Genomic DNA, 12,952 nt, shown 5'->3' on the forward strand with positions numbered 1-12,952 from the left:
TGATGCATGTATGTGTAGTTCAACAGGAAGGTTTTGCTTGTTACATGTGATTTTTATCACAAAGTACAGCAAAATTCAGTGAAAAGCACCTGCACTAGAGGCTTTCTTATCAACTCAGACTGTTTATAACAAAAAACAAAGCAAGAGAATTACATTTTCTATTTATATAATGATGAAGGGAATTAAGTGTCAGTCAGAAAAAGTGAGGCCAAGAGGAAAGAAGCCTGTTTATTTATTTAAAGATGCACTAACAAGGTCTCTGAGGCCTGAGACTAAATTCATTCGATACAGTGATACTGGTTTCCCATGCACACATCAGTACTCCAGCTAAAAATGAAGGTTCTGTTTACACAACACTCTTTGTACACCTGTGGTAAAACACAGCCTCTGCAGAATGAGGAGGCACAACCCAGAATAACGTCCTGAACTTTGAAACAAATGCAAAACACAGTTGTCCTGCTTTTCCACGTTTTAGTGCGCATCTCTGAAAAAAAGCATTTTCCAAGGGAGCATAAAATGAAGATACTTTTTCTCCCAGCTTTCATCTCCTCCACTGTGCTCACTGACCTTTTGAAAGGAGTATATTACTTTTTAGTCCACGTTCAGAAGCTGCCTCACTACGCAGAGCTCAGCCAGACTCCATCTCCAGGCACTCAACTGTTCCAACCCATAAGCAAAAGCTCAAGGACTCCTGGCTGCATACAGTGCCTATTATATACCTCTCTTCAAGAGGAGGAAAAAACCTCCTTTGTGAAAATTAGTCTGACCTACACAGCACATAAAAACATCACTGCAAACAGTAATATTGTACCTTACTGGTTTTTTTTGTAAACAAAACAATTACAATGGCAAGAACAAAAAAAAAAATGAAAATCCAAATCCCTTTTCCCCTTATGTCCTGAGAACACAACTCTGTCACAGAGTTTAGGGTAGTGTTCAGTAAATGTATAAACCACCCACAGTTCAAGCATGAATACAGCAAAAAATAGCAAAGGTGTTCCCTTACTTATTTAGTAACAAGCAGTTACCACTAAAGAAATGAAGAATACAAACAATAAATCAGGGCACATTCCTTATTAATTCACTACAAAGTGACTGCATGCATTTTATTCACTCTAAAGGCAAATCTTAATAACAGATGTATTTTCAAAACAAGATGTATTGCTCTCTACTTCAAGAAGTGAAATAAAACACTCTCCTCACAGGTTACCTGCCCCAATGCACCCACCTGCTCACTAAATTCATCACCCCATCAGCTTCCAATGTGTCAAGCCTATGTGACCCTTCACAGATCAAACACTTCTACCAGCTCAAAATTTCATTATGAAAGAAAGACACAGATACAAAGGAGAGGTGAAACCTTAAGAGTTATTTTCGCGTTCACATCTTTGGGAGTAAAGGTAGGAACTGTGTTAATGCTCAGAAAGGTTAAAACAGCCCCCTGAATTTTTGGAGTGCCACTACTTAACAGTCCAGCTGTTGCTTAAGCTTTTTAAAGTAAAATAAAATCATTTAGTAAAAGCAGACTATATTTTTATTGCCTAAATTACTGGGATCAGACTCACTATGGCAACCTAAAAAGCCCCTCCGAGTCCATCAGAGCAGAGCAGCACCCTCAAGTGCCCTTCAACATCCAGCCCCTGTGGACTCTTCCCATTCACCACCTCCATAAAATGAGAGCAGCCGGCTCTTTCTCCCTTCCCCCAGTTAGGACAAAGCAAAGCTGCAGAGCAGCTTTGGGGCTGGGGCCACAGAAAGGCAGTGTTTCATCCTTGGGGGGCACAGGGGGTCACACACACCAGCACCTCTCCACACCAGGGTACCAGGGCCAGCCCGCAGGTGGGGACAGCGCAGTCCCACCCCGAATGTGTAACTCAGAGGCTTTATTGAGGCCTTTGAACAGTCGAAGGCTGAGCTGTTTATCTTTAGCACTTTGTCCCCGTGGTCTTTGGCTCCTGGGCTCACCATTAGGCAATGTTTCCCTCTGAGGAGAAATCAGCTGTTGGCTGGTGCCTCTGCCCTCGGAACAAACAGCGCACACAGGCCCTTCTGAATGAACAAGACACTCTTAAAATGGCTCCACAAAGAATTTTATATGTTGTTTTGGATAGCACCAGGCATAGACCAAAAGCCAAATCTTTCAGGCTGCTCCAACACAGCATCATTGATAATGTTCTGAACTTCAGCACTTCATTTTTTTTTTTTCCTCCATGCAGACTAATGGCCTTTTTTTTTTTTTCTCTCCCAAATTGGTTGGGCTGCAGGTGTTCCAAACCTCGGCAGCTATGCATGGAAGGCTACTTAGAGACCAGAAAGAGCTCCTATGTCTTTGAAATAGAGCAATTAACTTAAGTGCTTTCTTGTTGAGGAAAAATGGGAGCTATCCACAGGGAGTTCAGAATAGAAGACCACACACTGCTGTTAAAGTCTGCAGTTTGGTTCCTTCTGACACTGGCCAAACTACACGTCCTAACCTAATAATCAGAAGAAAGTTAATAGCTAACTCATAATCAGAGAACAGATACTACTCAGGAGATGCTACATGTACTCATAAGTGGATAATTGGAGATTTAAACCAGTCAAGAAAAGCTCAAGATTGCTTTTAAAGATTAAAACTAGCTATTACCACATTTTCTAACAGAAGGAAATAAGATAATGCCCGTATTTATGCATATTTCCAGTGATGTATTTCATACAAATTGATATTCTCTCGTGTTAATTTAAAATTCCATTAACTCCAATACTTCAGGAGTAAGAACATTAAAATATCTGACAAGAACCTCAACTCTCACTCCATTAATCTTACAACTACTACTGATCCAATAGGGACTTCCTCTTTTCTCTTTTCTTTTCGGAAGAACATGACCAGGCCAACGAACGTGAAGACAAACAACAGAGAATCTTTCCTGTTCCATCTCACAATAATCCTCCCACTCCTCTGGCCACAATATTTGTTTGACATTGAAGAATGATTCAATAATAACCTTCATCTGCAACTTACAGATAAATCTGAAAGCCAAAGAAGAGAAAAAAATTAGAAAAGAGCTTTGTTCCCTAATGCAATTTAGGGGGCTAAAACATTTTTGTATTACATGCATCCTAAATTATATTTAGCTGCTCTTTCAACTTTGCTCTGTATTAAAAGCACAAGGGTTACAATTTTGCCAATAATGCAACTTTGTCTTGAAGATAAAAGGAACGAACCAGAAACTGCCACTCGGGACATAAAGAGGAGACTGAATGATTTTCTAACATTGCGCAGAGGGGTAAGTGGGCCACTTTAAAAATTCAGTGCTCCATGGCAACATTTGATCAGGAGATCGTGGGCCCAACTGCAGAGCCAAGGCTCACATGGCTCCCATTTGCACTGCTGCCTTCCCACTGCTTCGTGGCAGCCACAGAACGATTGGAAACATGCACATACTTTTTGTGCAATCGTGTCGTCCCCCCCCCCCAACCCCCCCAAAAAAAGAAACCCCAAACCGAAAAACCAAAAACAAATCAGTCCTGAGCTGGTCAGGCTCCATGGGACAATAGGATACAGAAGATTTGCCACAAAAGATCTGGAATCTACGATAAGGAACAACCCTTGTCAGGCTTATTTACTACAGTCACCAGCTGAAAAATGAGGAGAAACAGAAGGAAGCAGACAGTCAACAACCTTTATAGTAGGAATCTTACTAACAAGCCTTGATCTTAATTGTAGCCTGGAGGCAAAGCCCACCCTGGTGTCTTTCATCCCCTTGAAGTCTCAGAGCTAACCCACTACCCACTGCAGGCATCCAGCCTTGCCAAGCTCACTTAAAACCATCTACATTAAGCTATAATAAGGTTAAAAAAAAAGGCCTTCGGTGTATTAAAATAAACACCAAAGTGGGCAATTATGCTAGCATATACTAGCAAATAAGGGAGTATGCAGACAGATTTATAAAAGGGGCAAACACTTTTTTCTCAGCCTTTTTTTAACAATTCTTCCCAAAACTAACAGTCACGCTGTCAAATCCTCACTTCCCAAAATGCACAGATAAGCCAGGATACACTAACTGAACATTATAAACCGGCAAAAAAAGTAAAAATAAATTTAAGTCATGCAACTGACATGTCTCCTGATGAAAAAGTGATTTTTAGTAGCAAAGTTACTAAAAAGCGTGTATGGAAGGGAGCAAAGATCAAAGGCAACAACCAGCCCAGCCTCCAGAGGATAGATCTGGGATGAAAAGTCAGCAGGCGTGTCTCAGAGACCCAGACTCCCTTTCTCTGCTGCTTCTGGAAGATGCAAGTCCCCAACAAATACTTTACAACTCTAACTTGGCAGCAGGACACCCTGGCTTTCCAAGGTCCTACCAAAGCGAGCGGTGGCACAGTGCCTTCCCTTGAAAACCACAGGATATTTATTCAGAAAAATAACTCACTTCCTCCTGAAATGTTTTTTTTTAAAAAAATAACACACATTCTAAATATATATCATTTTCCACATATTTTCTCTGAAAAGACATCACTAAAATTGCTGTATGCTTTGCAGATAAAAAGCAGAAAAAGGAAGTTGTGCCAGACGCAACCTTTGAGCCCAACATATACAGGCAGTAAGAACAAAGATTTGGGAATTCCGAGTCTCTTAGTCATATTTTTAAAAGCATCTCTGCAGTTTTCAGTACCTTAGTATCATCCATTTGACGATGGCAAAGTTGAGGAAATTTTTGGGGGGAGGAAAAAAAAAAAACACAAAAACCCAGCATGTTTTAATCACCCTTCGTCCATCCAAAAATACCCTGATACATATGTCTTTTTGATGTATATTTGGATAACATTGTAGTCTGGCTGAGGTATCATCTGTTTTCCAAAACACTGCCTTCTTTAGGATTAAATATTATCAGGATATTCAATACAAATCTGTCGCACAGATTTCCTTTGTTTTCTAGTTTTTAGTCCCCACACAGACCTATTACAATCCCACTCAGTTTGATATGTTTCTCTAAATGTCTGACTTCACATCATTGAGCAGTGGATCCCACTAAAGTCTGCCTTTTTTTTTTCCTTTCCTTTTTCTCTGGTTTTTTCTTTTTAAATTTCAAAGTCGAATACATTCAGTACTGTTGAATCCAAAAGAGATCCATAGGCAAGAGCACCCAGTCTGAAACAAAGATAAATGAAACAAAGAAATCAGTGTCTGGTACATATGGATGGACGTAATTCTGTACGCAGGATTTGCTGAGGAGTTTTGAAAAATTGAGCCCAGTAACCTGGAAAAACAAGTTTCACCAAATTTTGCCACTTCAGTGGGACAAGGGCAGGTATAAATATGAAGGCTTACATTATCCTTCTCTCCTCCCACCTCCACACCCAAGACTTTTCAAAGAGATGGATTATTTTAATTTCCCGTCCCTGTCAAATTAATAATAAAAAATAGGCCTAGTCTCCAAATTGCTTTATCTTACTAAACAGTTTCCTCAGGCATTTTCTTTGAAGAAAATTCCTGCATTACCCAGTCTTCGCTTAACCAAAGTTTTATTATGTTTTTCTTTCCATCTGCTATTTATCTATTAGAAAATGCAACACTAAACTCCCCCAAAAAAAGGAGCTCACACGGCTTGAATTTACTAATTTAAAAATTGTAATTCACATTGCTTTGCCTGACCCCCATAGAAAAATAATTCACAAGACATTCACAAGGAACTGAGATATTCACTTTAAATCCACTTAAATTTCAATTTTGCAGCTCTTTATTTCCAGCTATGTTTATTACTTGGCATTGAACATTAATTGCTCTGCTGATGGATTAGGCTGAGTTTGAAGCCTAAGGCAAAGAGACACGTATTGAGCACCACTTTCAGCTGTTTCCACACATGGGCACAGGTTCAGCACCAGTTTAGCTCAGGCTTTGTGATAATCCACATTTGACAAACCAAAGCAGGACAGAAGCACCAGTCCTTATCTTGACAAGTGCCAGTATTTTAGCAAAGAGGGGGCCCAGGACACAAATCCCACAGCCTCACCAAGCTCTGAGCAAACAAGATGATTTGTTCTTAAAAAAAAAAAAAAAAAAAAAGAAAAAGAGAGTAATGACACAGTTCCACCCAAAATTCAGAGGCCACTCACTCTACACCCTCAGCCAGCACTTACAAATCTACTGGTTTGTGCTCAGCCAGCACCATGTCTACAAACCAAATTTAGAAAGGAAAAAGGACACAAAGAGCTTCACAGGAGTCACCTGTATTGTTAACATCCCAAGTTCTGTACATAAGAAAAAATATAAAGCCTCCCAAGACTCATCAACTCACTGCTTTTCTAAGGAACTTTCATGACTCTTTCACTCTTTCATTCGATTTTTTTTTTTGGGTTCTTACTACAGACTAGGCAAAAAAACCCCAAAACAACAAAATCCTACTCAAAAATTTAACCCTTACCCAAGACACTTGATGCCAAGCAGGGGGTCTGCTCCAGGAAAACAGCTTTTCAATATTGGTGTTCCTTTACAGCTCCTAAAGAATGCTTGCACTGGAGCGAAAAGAAGTCTGCAGGCTGAGATGAGGACACAGCAGGGGCACACCACTGCAAAAATGCCACTGGGACTTGAGCTGAGAGGGCAATTAAGTACTCATTAGTAAAATACAGCACAAAAGTGCTTTGACACGGCACCAGTCAGACCCAAGTTTGAGATCTTAAAACGCAAATTACAACAAAGCAGAGATGTGAAGCACCACAGAGGTCTCAGGGTGACGTGCTAAGGGTGTAAATTGTTGCTTTCCCAGGTAAGTTCATGATGACATAAAAAGTGGGGAAACAGCACAGAAACAGCACAGAAGGGATAAATATTTTTTAAAAAAAGCCTCAGTTCATGTTGGGGGGCACTTCACCTTTGTGTTTCTAGCTCCCAACTGCAGCTGCACATCAGTACCTGAAACACAGCTGTGAGCAAAGACAATGGCCCTGAAATAGTGCAGGTACATGAGCACAAAAACCCAGCCTCTGTGCACAGGAGTCACCTCTCCACAGCTCCAACAACCTGTTCCAGTGCAGTTTTAGATAAAAAACCTGCCACTGCATTTTCCTCTCTTTCCGTGCTACAAATACCCTTATTTGTTTTGCACCGTCAAAAGTACCAAATTCAAAACATGAACCTCAAATTAAGAATATATACTAAAAAATTCCTCCTTTACCTCTTTACTCAAAGAAAAAAAAAATCTGGTTTTAGCAGAGTCAGGGCTAATAAAACAAATCCCTGCAACAGACAAGAGTAAAAAAATTATAAAATATAAGGCACATTTTTCATCTGTAGACATCTCTGACCAAAACACGGGAAGAAAAAAACCCTTCTCTCTAATATTGTCTTCAGGAGATCACAAAATATTACTCAAGTAGGTGTATTTCCAAGACACTCTAAGATGCTTCAGCTAGTTCCTTGCCTCTTGTTTCCTAAAACAATTATCCTCAATGTCAGCTTTCACTGAAATTAACATTTCTGCCCCATCTCCTGATCTGTGGCTGCTGAGTGCTGGACTCTGAAAATAAGGTTCATTTTTTCTCAGCTGGAGTAACTTAATATAAGCCTCCACAACAGAGTCTGATGCTTCCCTGCTTGGCTCAGCCAGCACAAATCTCTCCCCAGGATTTTGTGAGGTTTCACCCCAAGCCTGACACAGCTGACGGCGTTTGGAAAGCCCCAGGCTCCCTCTTTCCTGTCCAGCTTCTGTGCTGAAAAGGATGGCCTCTAAGACCCCTTTGTAGACCTGTAAACAAACAATCCCTTTCATAATCATTTGAATCATTAAAAAAAAAAAAAAAACAACCACAAACAAATGCAGCCTGTGATAGGATATATTGCCTCACTCTTCCTCTGGTTGCATTAATTTTTCTGTCCCAAGATAGCAAGCAATTTGGCTCATGCCTAGATCAAGGGCACAAAAGTTCTCAGTCTCTGCACTCTTAAAAGTCACATCAGATCAGTCTCCCTTTTTTATTATTTTTTATTTATTTTACAATCTGTGCTCTAGCTGTCTGCTCTGCTGGAGGACACCCCTTCCCAGAAAAGTCACCTAGTAGTCTGCAGGGAGGACGCACAAATATTCCAATGCTTTTCCAAGCTTTGTAAATCAGGACAATTTAATCAAATATATTATGAGATCACAAGTACACCTCAGAAGGCTCTTACACCAGAGGCCATTGCTCAAGGCACACACATAATGAATTTTTTTTTTTTTTCCCCCCAGCTTGGAACTTTTCCTGTAAGACATGTTCTTTTGTGTTGATCAGATTTGACTGTGTTAGATTAGCAAACAACAGTAATTTGTTTAGCAATTATCTCCTAAATTTCGCCTCAGCTTGTGTCAACATGGCACAATTCATACATAATTCAGTGAGTCTTTTGTACCTTGACATATCTTGGACAGCAGTCCTTCCATTACATTATCTGATACTATGTTCTAGGAATAATCTTCACATTTTTTTGCCACCCTTCCCTTTTTTCCATCTCATATGCAGAGACAAAGGAGGTGGGGAAGACTAAAATCCATAAAGACATTGATTACAAAGAGCAGGAGATGAAGGCCACTGTTTCCTAACACAGGAAAGGGACACAGCTCAAGTCAGGGATACAACTAGAGAAAATACTCATTTTGGTGGAAAAATATACAATTTCAAGAACCATTTAATGTTATTTTACAACAGCTGTCTAAATTGGATTCTTGGTTATTTAGTGATGTTGGTACGGAATTTATGCACATGATATTATGTGTTCCCCACAACATCAGCAAGCACTAGATTACATTTCTGCCAAATAAAACAGTGAAGAAATCACAGCTGCATCCTACTAACCTTGAAGAATCAGATAATGGCTTTGAGTCCTTGAAAATCTCACCCTCAGCTCTGGGTGGTTCCACTTACTCAAGGACGTGTGCTGCTTTTTCATCTGGGGCTCCTGAGCTCTAACATAACCCCTGAAAAACATTCTCCACCTCCTGCTAAGCCCTAGGTGACAAGAGTTAGGGATTAAAATTTCTCATCTTCAAGTGGCACTGCAAGATAATGAGGACATCAGAAACAGGCACTGAGACAAAACAGCAAGTGACCCTGCAAGGCCTGTGGCACACCCATGAGCACACAGCACAAGTATTTGCTATACTGCTTTAATGAAGCCAACATGCAGCATAGCAAACCATCTCAAATTACCTCATCCATACTGAAATTGATGGGTTTTGGTCAAAACAGACCATTGTAAAGACATCCAGTGTTGCTGCAGACCAGCAGCAGTCTGTGAGAGGAGAGGCACTGAGGTCACCATGTCAGGCACAGCATCACTAGTTCTACAGCAAGACCATCACACCTTGGGTGTTTTTACAGTCTGGAGTAGCTTGCTAAGTGGAGTAACCTTTGCATTAGCCCATCAGTTGCATACACATGAAATCTGCCACAAAAAGCAGGAATTTTAAGGTGCAGGAATTTCCCAGTGCTGTAGGAACACTCCCGATCATACACGACCCTGTGCAGTAACTTTCTATTAAACACATGGTTAAAATATCAGGCTAAAGCACCTCTGTTGTGAAGACTGAGGTTCACTCCTGCTCACAACAGCTGCAAACTCCAAGAATTTCACAGCCATTGTGATCCAGCCTACTACAGTGAATACCATGTGCACTTCTGGCAGGTGACAGGCAGAGGCAGAGAAATGGAGAGAAAAAGGAGCCAAACCTACATGTAGATGGGAGTTTGTCTTTTGCAGGTTGTTTTTTTTTTTTTCAAAACAGTGTTAGCAAACAAAATACCACGCTCTAATTACCACTGTCAGCACACAGAACACCACCTACCCATGACAGGTTTGCCTGCAAAATGCACACCCCTCGTGTTCCACCACCTCCTTGTTCCAGACGGAGGACAGAGCATATCTGTAGCTGTAGCAAAAATGCAAAGCAGTCCTTAAGCATTCATGCCTGCATTTGAAGATACTGGGAACCACAGATGTGGGCACCACGTAGAAGCCAAAGAAGAGCAGTATCAGCTTTTTGCCAGACACTCAAACCAGCATTTCTCAAAAAAACCCTGACTGATTGCATTTATAGTTTATTTGAAAATGCTTTTTCCACCTCATACACAGGCATGGGTGTGTTAAGCACAGAAGCTTACCAATACAGATGTACCCGTCACATCAGTCACCCACCTGTGATACTTTTAAAACCATTTCCTCCAACTTTCTCCTGAAAATGAGACACACAAGAGAAGCTAAATGCCAAGCCTTCCACATGCAATTGCCATTGTTTTGTGATAATTCTTCCTGCATCTGGAAACAGCCTAGAAGTTAAACCTTTTTTACCTCTCATTATAGACACAAATTCCTTGGTGTGCTCTACATACAACTGAACAATATGTAAGCCTTTCACCACTAAAATATTTCTTAAAACCAGGAAACGCAGCCAAGACCGTGAACCCTTCTCTTCAGAAACCTAACAGCAACAAAAAAAACAGTATTCATCACATATTTTTATTTAAATATCTGAATAGTGCCATATAGATCAATATAGTTGTTTAGACTTACGGTTTGCTTTTTGAATTCCACCAGACAGGAGCGCCTACCCAGCCCATCCCTGTGGACAACACCAACCAAGCTGTCCCAGCTCTTTGGAGCTGGTTTTCCATGACAAGATATTGATTAGGAAGGAAAAGAGCACAAGGGAAACTGGAACAACACCGTCTGAAAGCTGATATTCCAGTCAATACCCCATGTCTACCACAGCTGCATCCCAGAAGACACTTCCAGGCTAGGTGCACCAATCTTTTAAATTGTGCCACCAAGGCTCCCAAAAAATGTTTAAGTGGCATTCTTCCCACAACAGCAAATTACTCACCTGAAATCATTTTAATACAGCAGATGGTCAGTAAAATTTCCTTTTTGAATAGCTGAGACTGTTGGAAACTTCACTAGGAAATTAAAACATCTAGGGTAAATAAAGAGCATTGTTTGCAAAAATCGGCAATGGGTTTCAGGTGGGAACTTGCCAGAAACTATCAAAGAAGAAAAAGAAAATATAATAAATCTTTCATAACGGGCATGCTTGCAAACAAAACTATGCTAGAGGAAGCTAGATGACCACCTGAAAGCAGGCTTGGCTATGGTGTGAACAAGGACTGACAGCTGGAGTCTCTTCAGACATTACAAAATATTTTCAAGTTTCTAATTCACACTGAGCATCCAAAAGTGAGTCAAAGCAGGCAAAACAACTCAGTTTTTGCCTTCTATCTCAGACACACACATAAAAAAAGGACAAAAGTATTATTGCCTTTAAAGTCTTTGGTCCTGTTGACCATCAGAGGCTGTACAGCTCAGTGATTATATTGACAACTTATTTCTCTTTGCAAACATACTTTAATGTGACATCATTCAAGCACTTCAAAGTGAAGTTATCCTAGATAATAAGGCCATTTTTAGAACTGTCTTTATGCACTTAACCATATTTTTTTAACCCAAAACCTTGACATGTGATGGAAAGAAACCGATCCAGTGAATGTAATTCAGTAACAGGAATGAGATGTATGAACATGTTATGAGAAAATGAGCACGCAGCAAGATGCTGATTACCTGCTAGACAAATGGATAAATCTTCAAATGAATGAGCCTTTATAGTCACTAAACAATCTAGAGAAAAATCAGAACAAATCCAGAATCAACACGGCGCCTGAAATCCACAGGGCAGAAAAACCAGTTACACAAGAGAACCCATCTCAAACTCTACCACCTGTTCATGCTGGTAACATCCCAGGCACATTTTGGTGGTTATGAACCTGAAACCACAATTTCACAGAGAACACTAAAATTGTAGAGACCAAATCTACAACCACTAAGGAAGCTGCTCCGTAGAAGACAGGAAAAGCACTGTCCGTGGATTGTGTAGGTCTCACTCATCTCAAAGTCCTCTGCTTCAGTAAAGCACTGCCTCAGTCCCATGAGATAAATGCACTTTACACAGGTACATCAACCCCCAGCCTCCCACAAGCCGCTGCACGACGTGCACCAAACGTTACCCCAAAATGTCATTTTAGAGTAAAAAAATCTGTTTTCCCTCACCAAGGGAAAAAGCAAAATCTGTCCCACACTCAGCAGAAGAACACGAATTTGGTGCTGAAATACAGAGAATTACAGAGAACCCCCCCCCCAAAACCAACACCTTGGGAAGGGGTGATGCTTTTAAAGCCACATTTGCAAGGAGGGACAGGTTCCTCGTAAAACTCCAGGTGTTTGTTAGGACAGCAACACGTGGGCACCTAAACGCAGAGTCATCACTGTGAAGCTCTTCGTCTGAGCTCACTTTACTGAGTGATTAAGGTAATTCCTTAAAAAAAAAAAACAAAGCAAACAAAAAAAAAAAAAAAAAAACAGCCTTACGGGTGGGAAAAAAAAGCTGGAAATTCTTGGGCAGGTGAAGCTACAGAAAGGATGATGCAAAGTCCTAAAAGGAGAAAACACAGCACAGGAGCCAAAATACAACAGACCAGAGGAGAACAGTCGTCCCTCTGAAACAACAGAAGTAACAGTAAGGCGGACCTAATTAAGAAACAGCCTCATTAAGGCGTTCTTTATGTTATTAAGACCTCCGTAGCCAGTGGCTCACGCCCGCAGGGACGGGAGGGCGAGACAACACCCCCACACCTCTCAGCCACCCGCTGGGCGCCGAATAACAACAACCAACCGAAAAAACAACCAAAAAACACACCAGAAGAACCACTTTTGGTTTCGCGTCTCACTAAAGACACGTGGTCAAGACGGGGTCAGTGAAGGGCTGATCCCGGCTATCCCGGTTATCCCAGCGCCGGGACACGAGCGGCTTTCCCCCCCCCCCCCACCCCGTTCCTCTCAGGCCCGCCCGGCCCACCTACCTGCCGCGCCGCCACTTCCGCCTGCGCCGCGCCAGCCAATGAGCGCCGCGTCCGCCCGTCCGTTCCGGCCCCCCGCCGGCCGTGCCGCCCA

General features: G+C 41.3%; 1 protein-coding gene across 1 annotated transcript in view; it reads right to left on the minus strand.

Annotated features, from left to right (window-relative positions):
* Positions 1-12,820, minus strand: part of XRCC4 (X-ray repair cross complementing 4) — a 61,767-nt gene extending 48,947 nt beyond the window's left edge. Inside the window, exons 1-3 of the mRNA XM_042023040.1 lie at positions 12,699-12,820; positions 11,567-11,623; positions 10,836-10,992 (exon numbers count right to left, since the gene is read on the minus strand). Of these exons, the coding sequence (XP_041878974.1) occupies positions 10,836-10,845 (10 nt within the window). The 5' untranslated portion in view covers positions 10,846-10,992; positions 11,567-11,623; positions 12,699-12,820. The remainder of the gene's footprint in view (positions 1-10,835; positions 10,993-11,566; positions 11,624-12,698) is intronic.
* Between the last annotated feature and the right edge of the window lie 132 nt (positions 12,821-12,952).

Source organism: Corvus kubaryi, unplaced genomic scaffold (assembly GCF_017639235.1).
Source record: "Corvus kubaryi isolate FWS band 111438036 unplaced genomic scaffold, C.kubaryi_AGA036_p1.0 37236, whole genome shotgun sequence".
Classification (NCBI taxonomy): domain Eukaryota; kingdom Metazoa; phylum Chordata; class Aves; order Passeriformes; family Corvidae; genus Corvus; species Corvus kubaryi.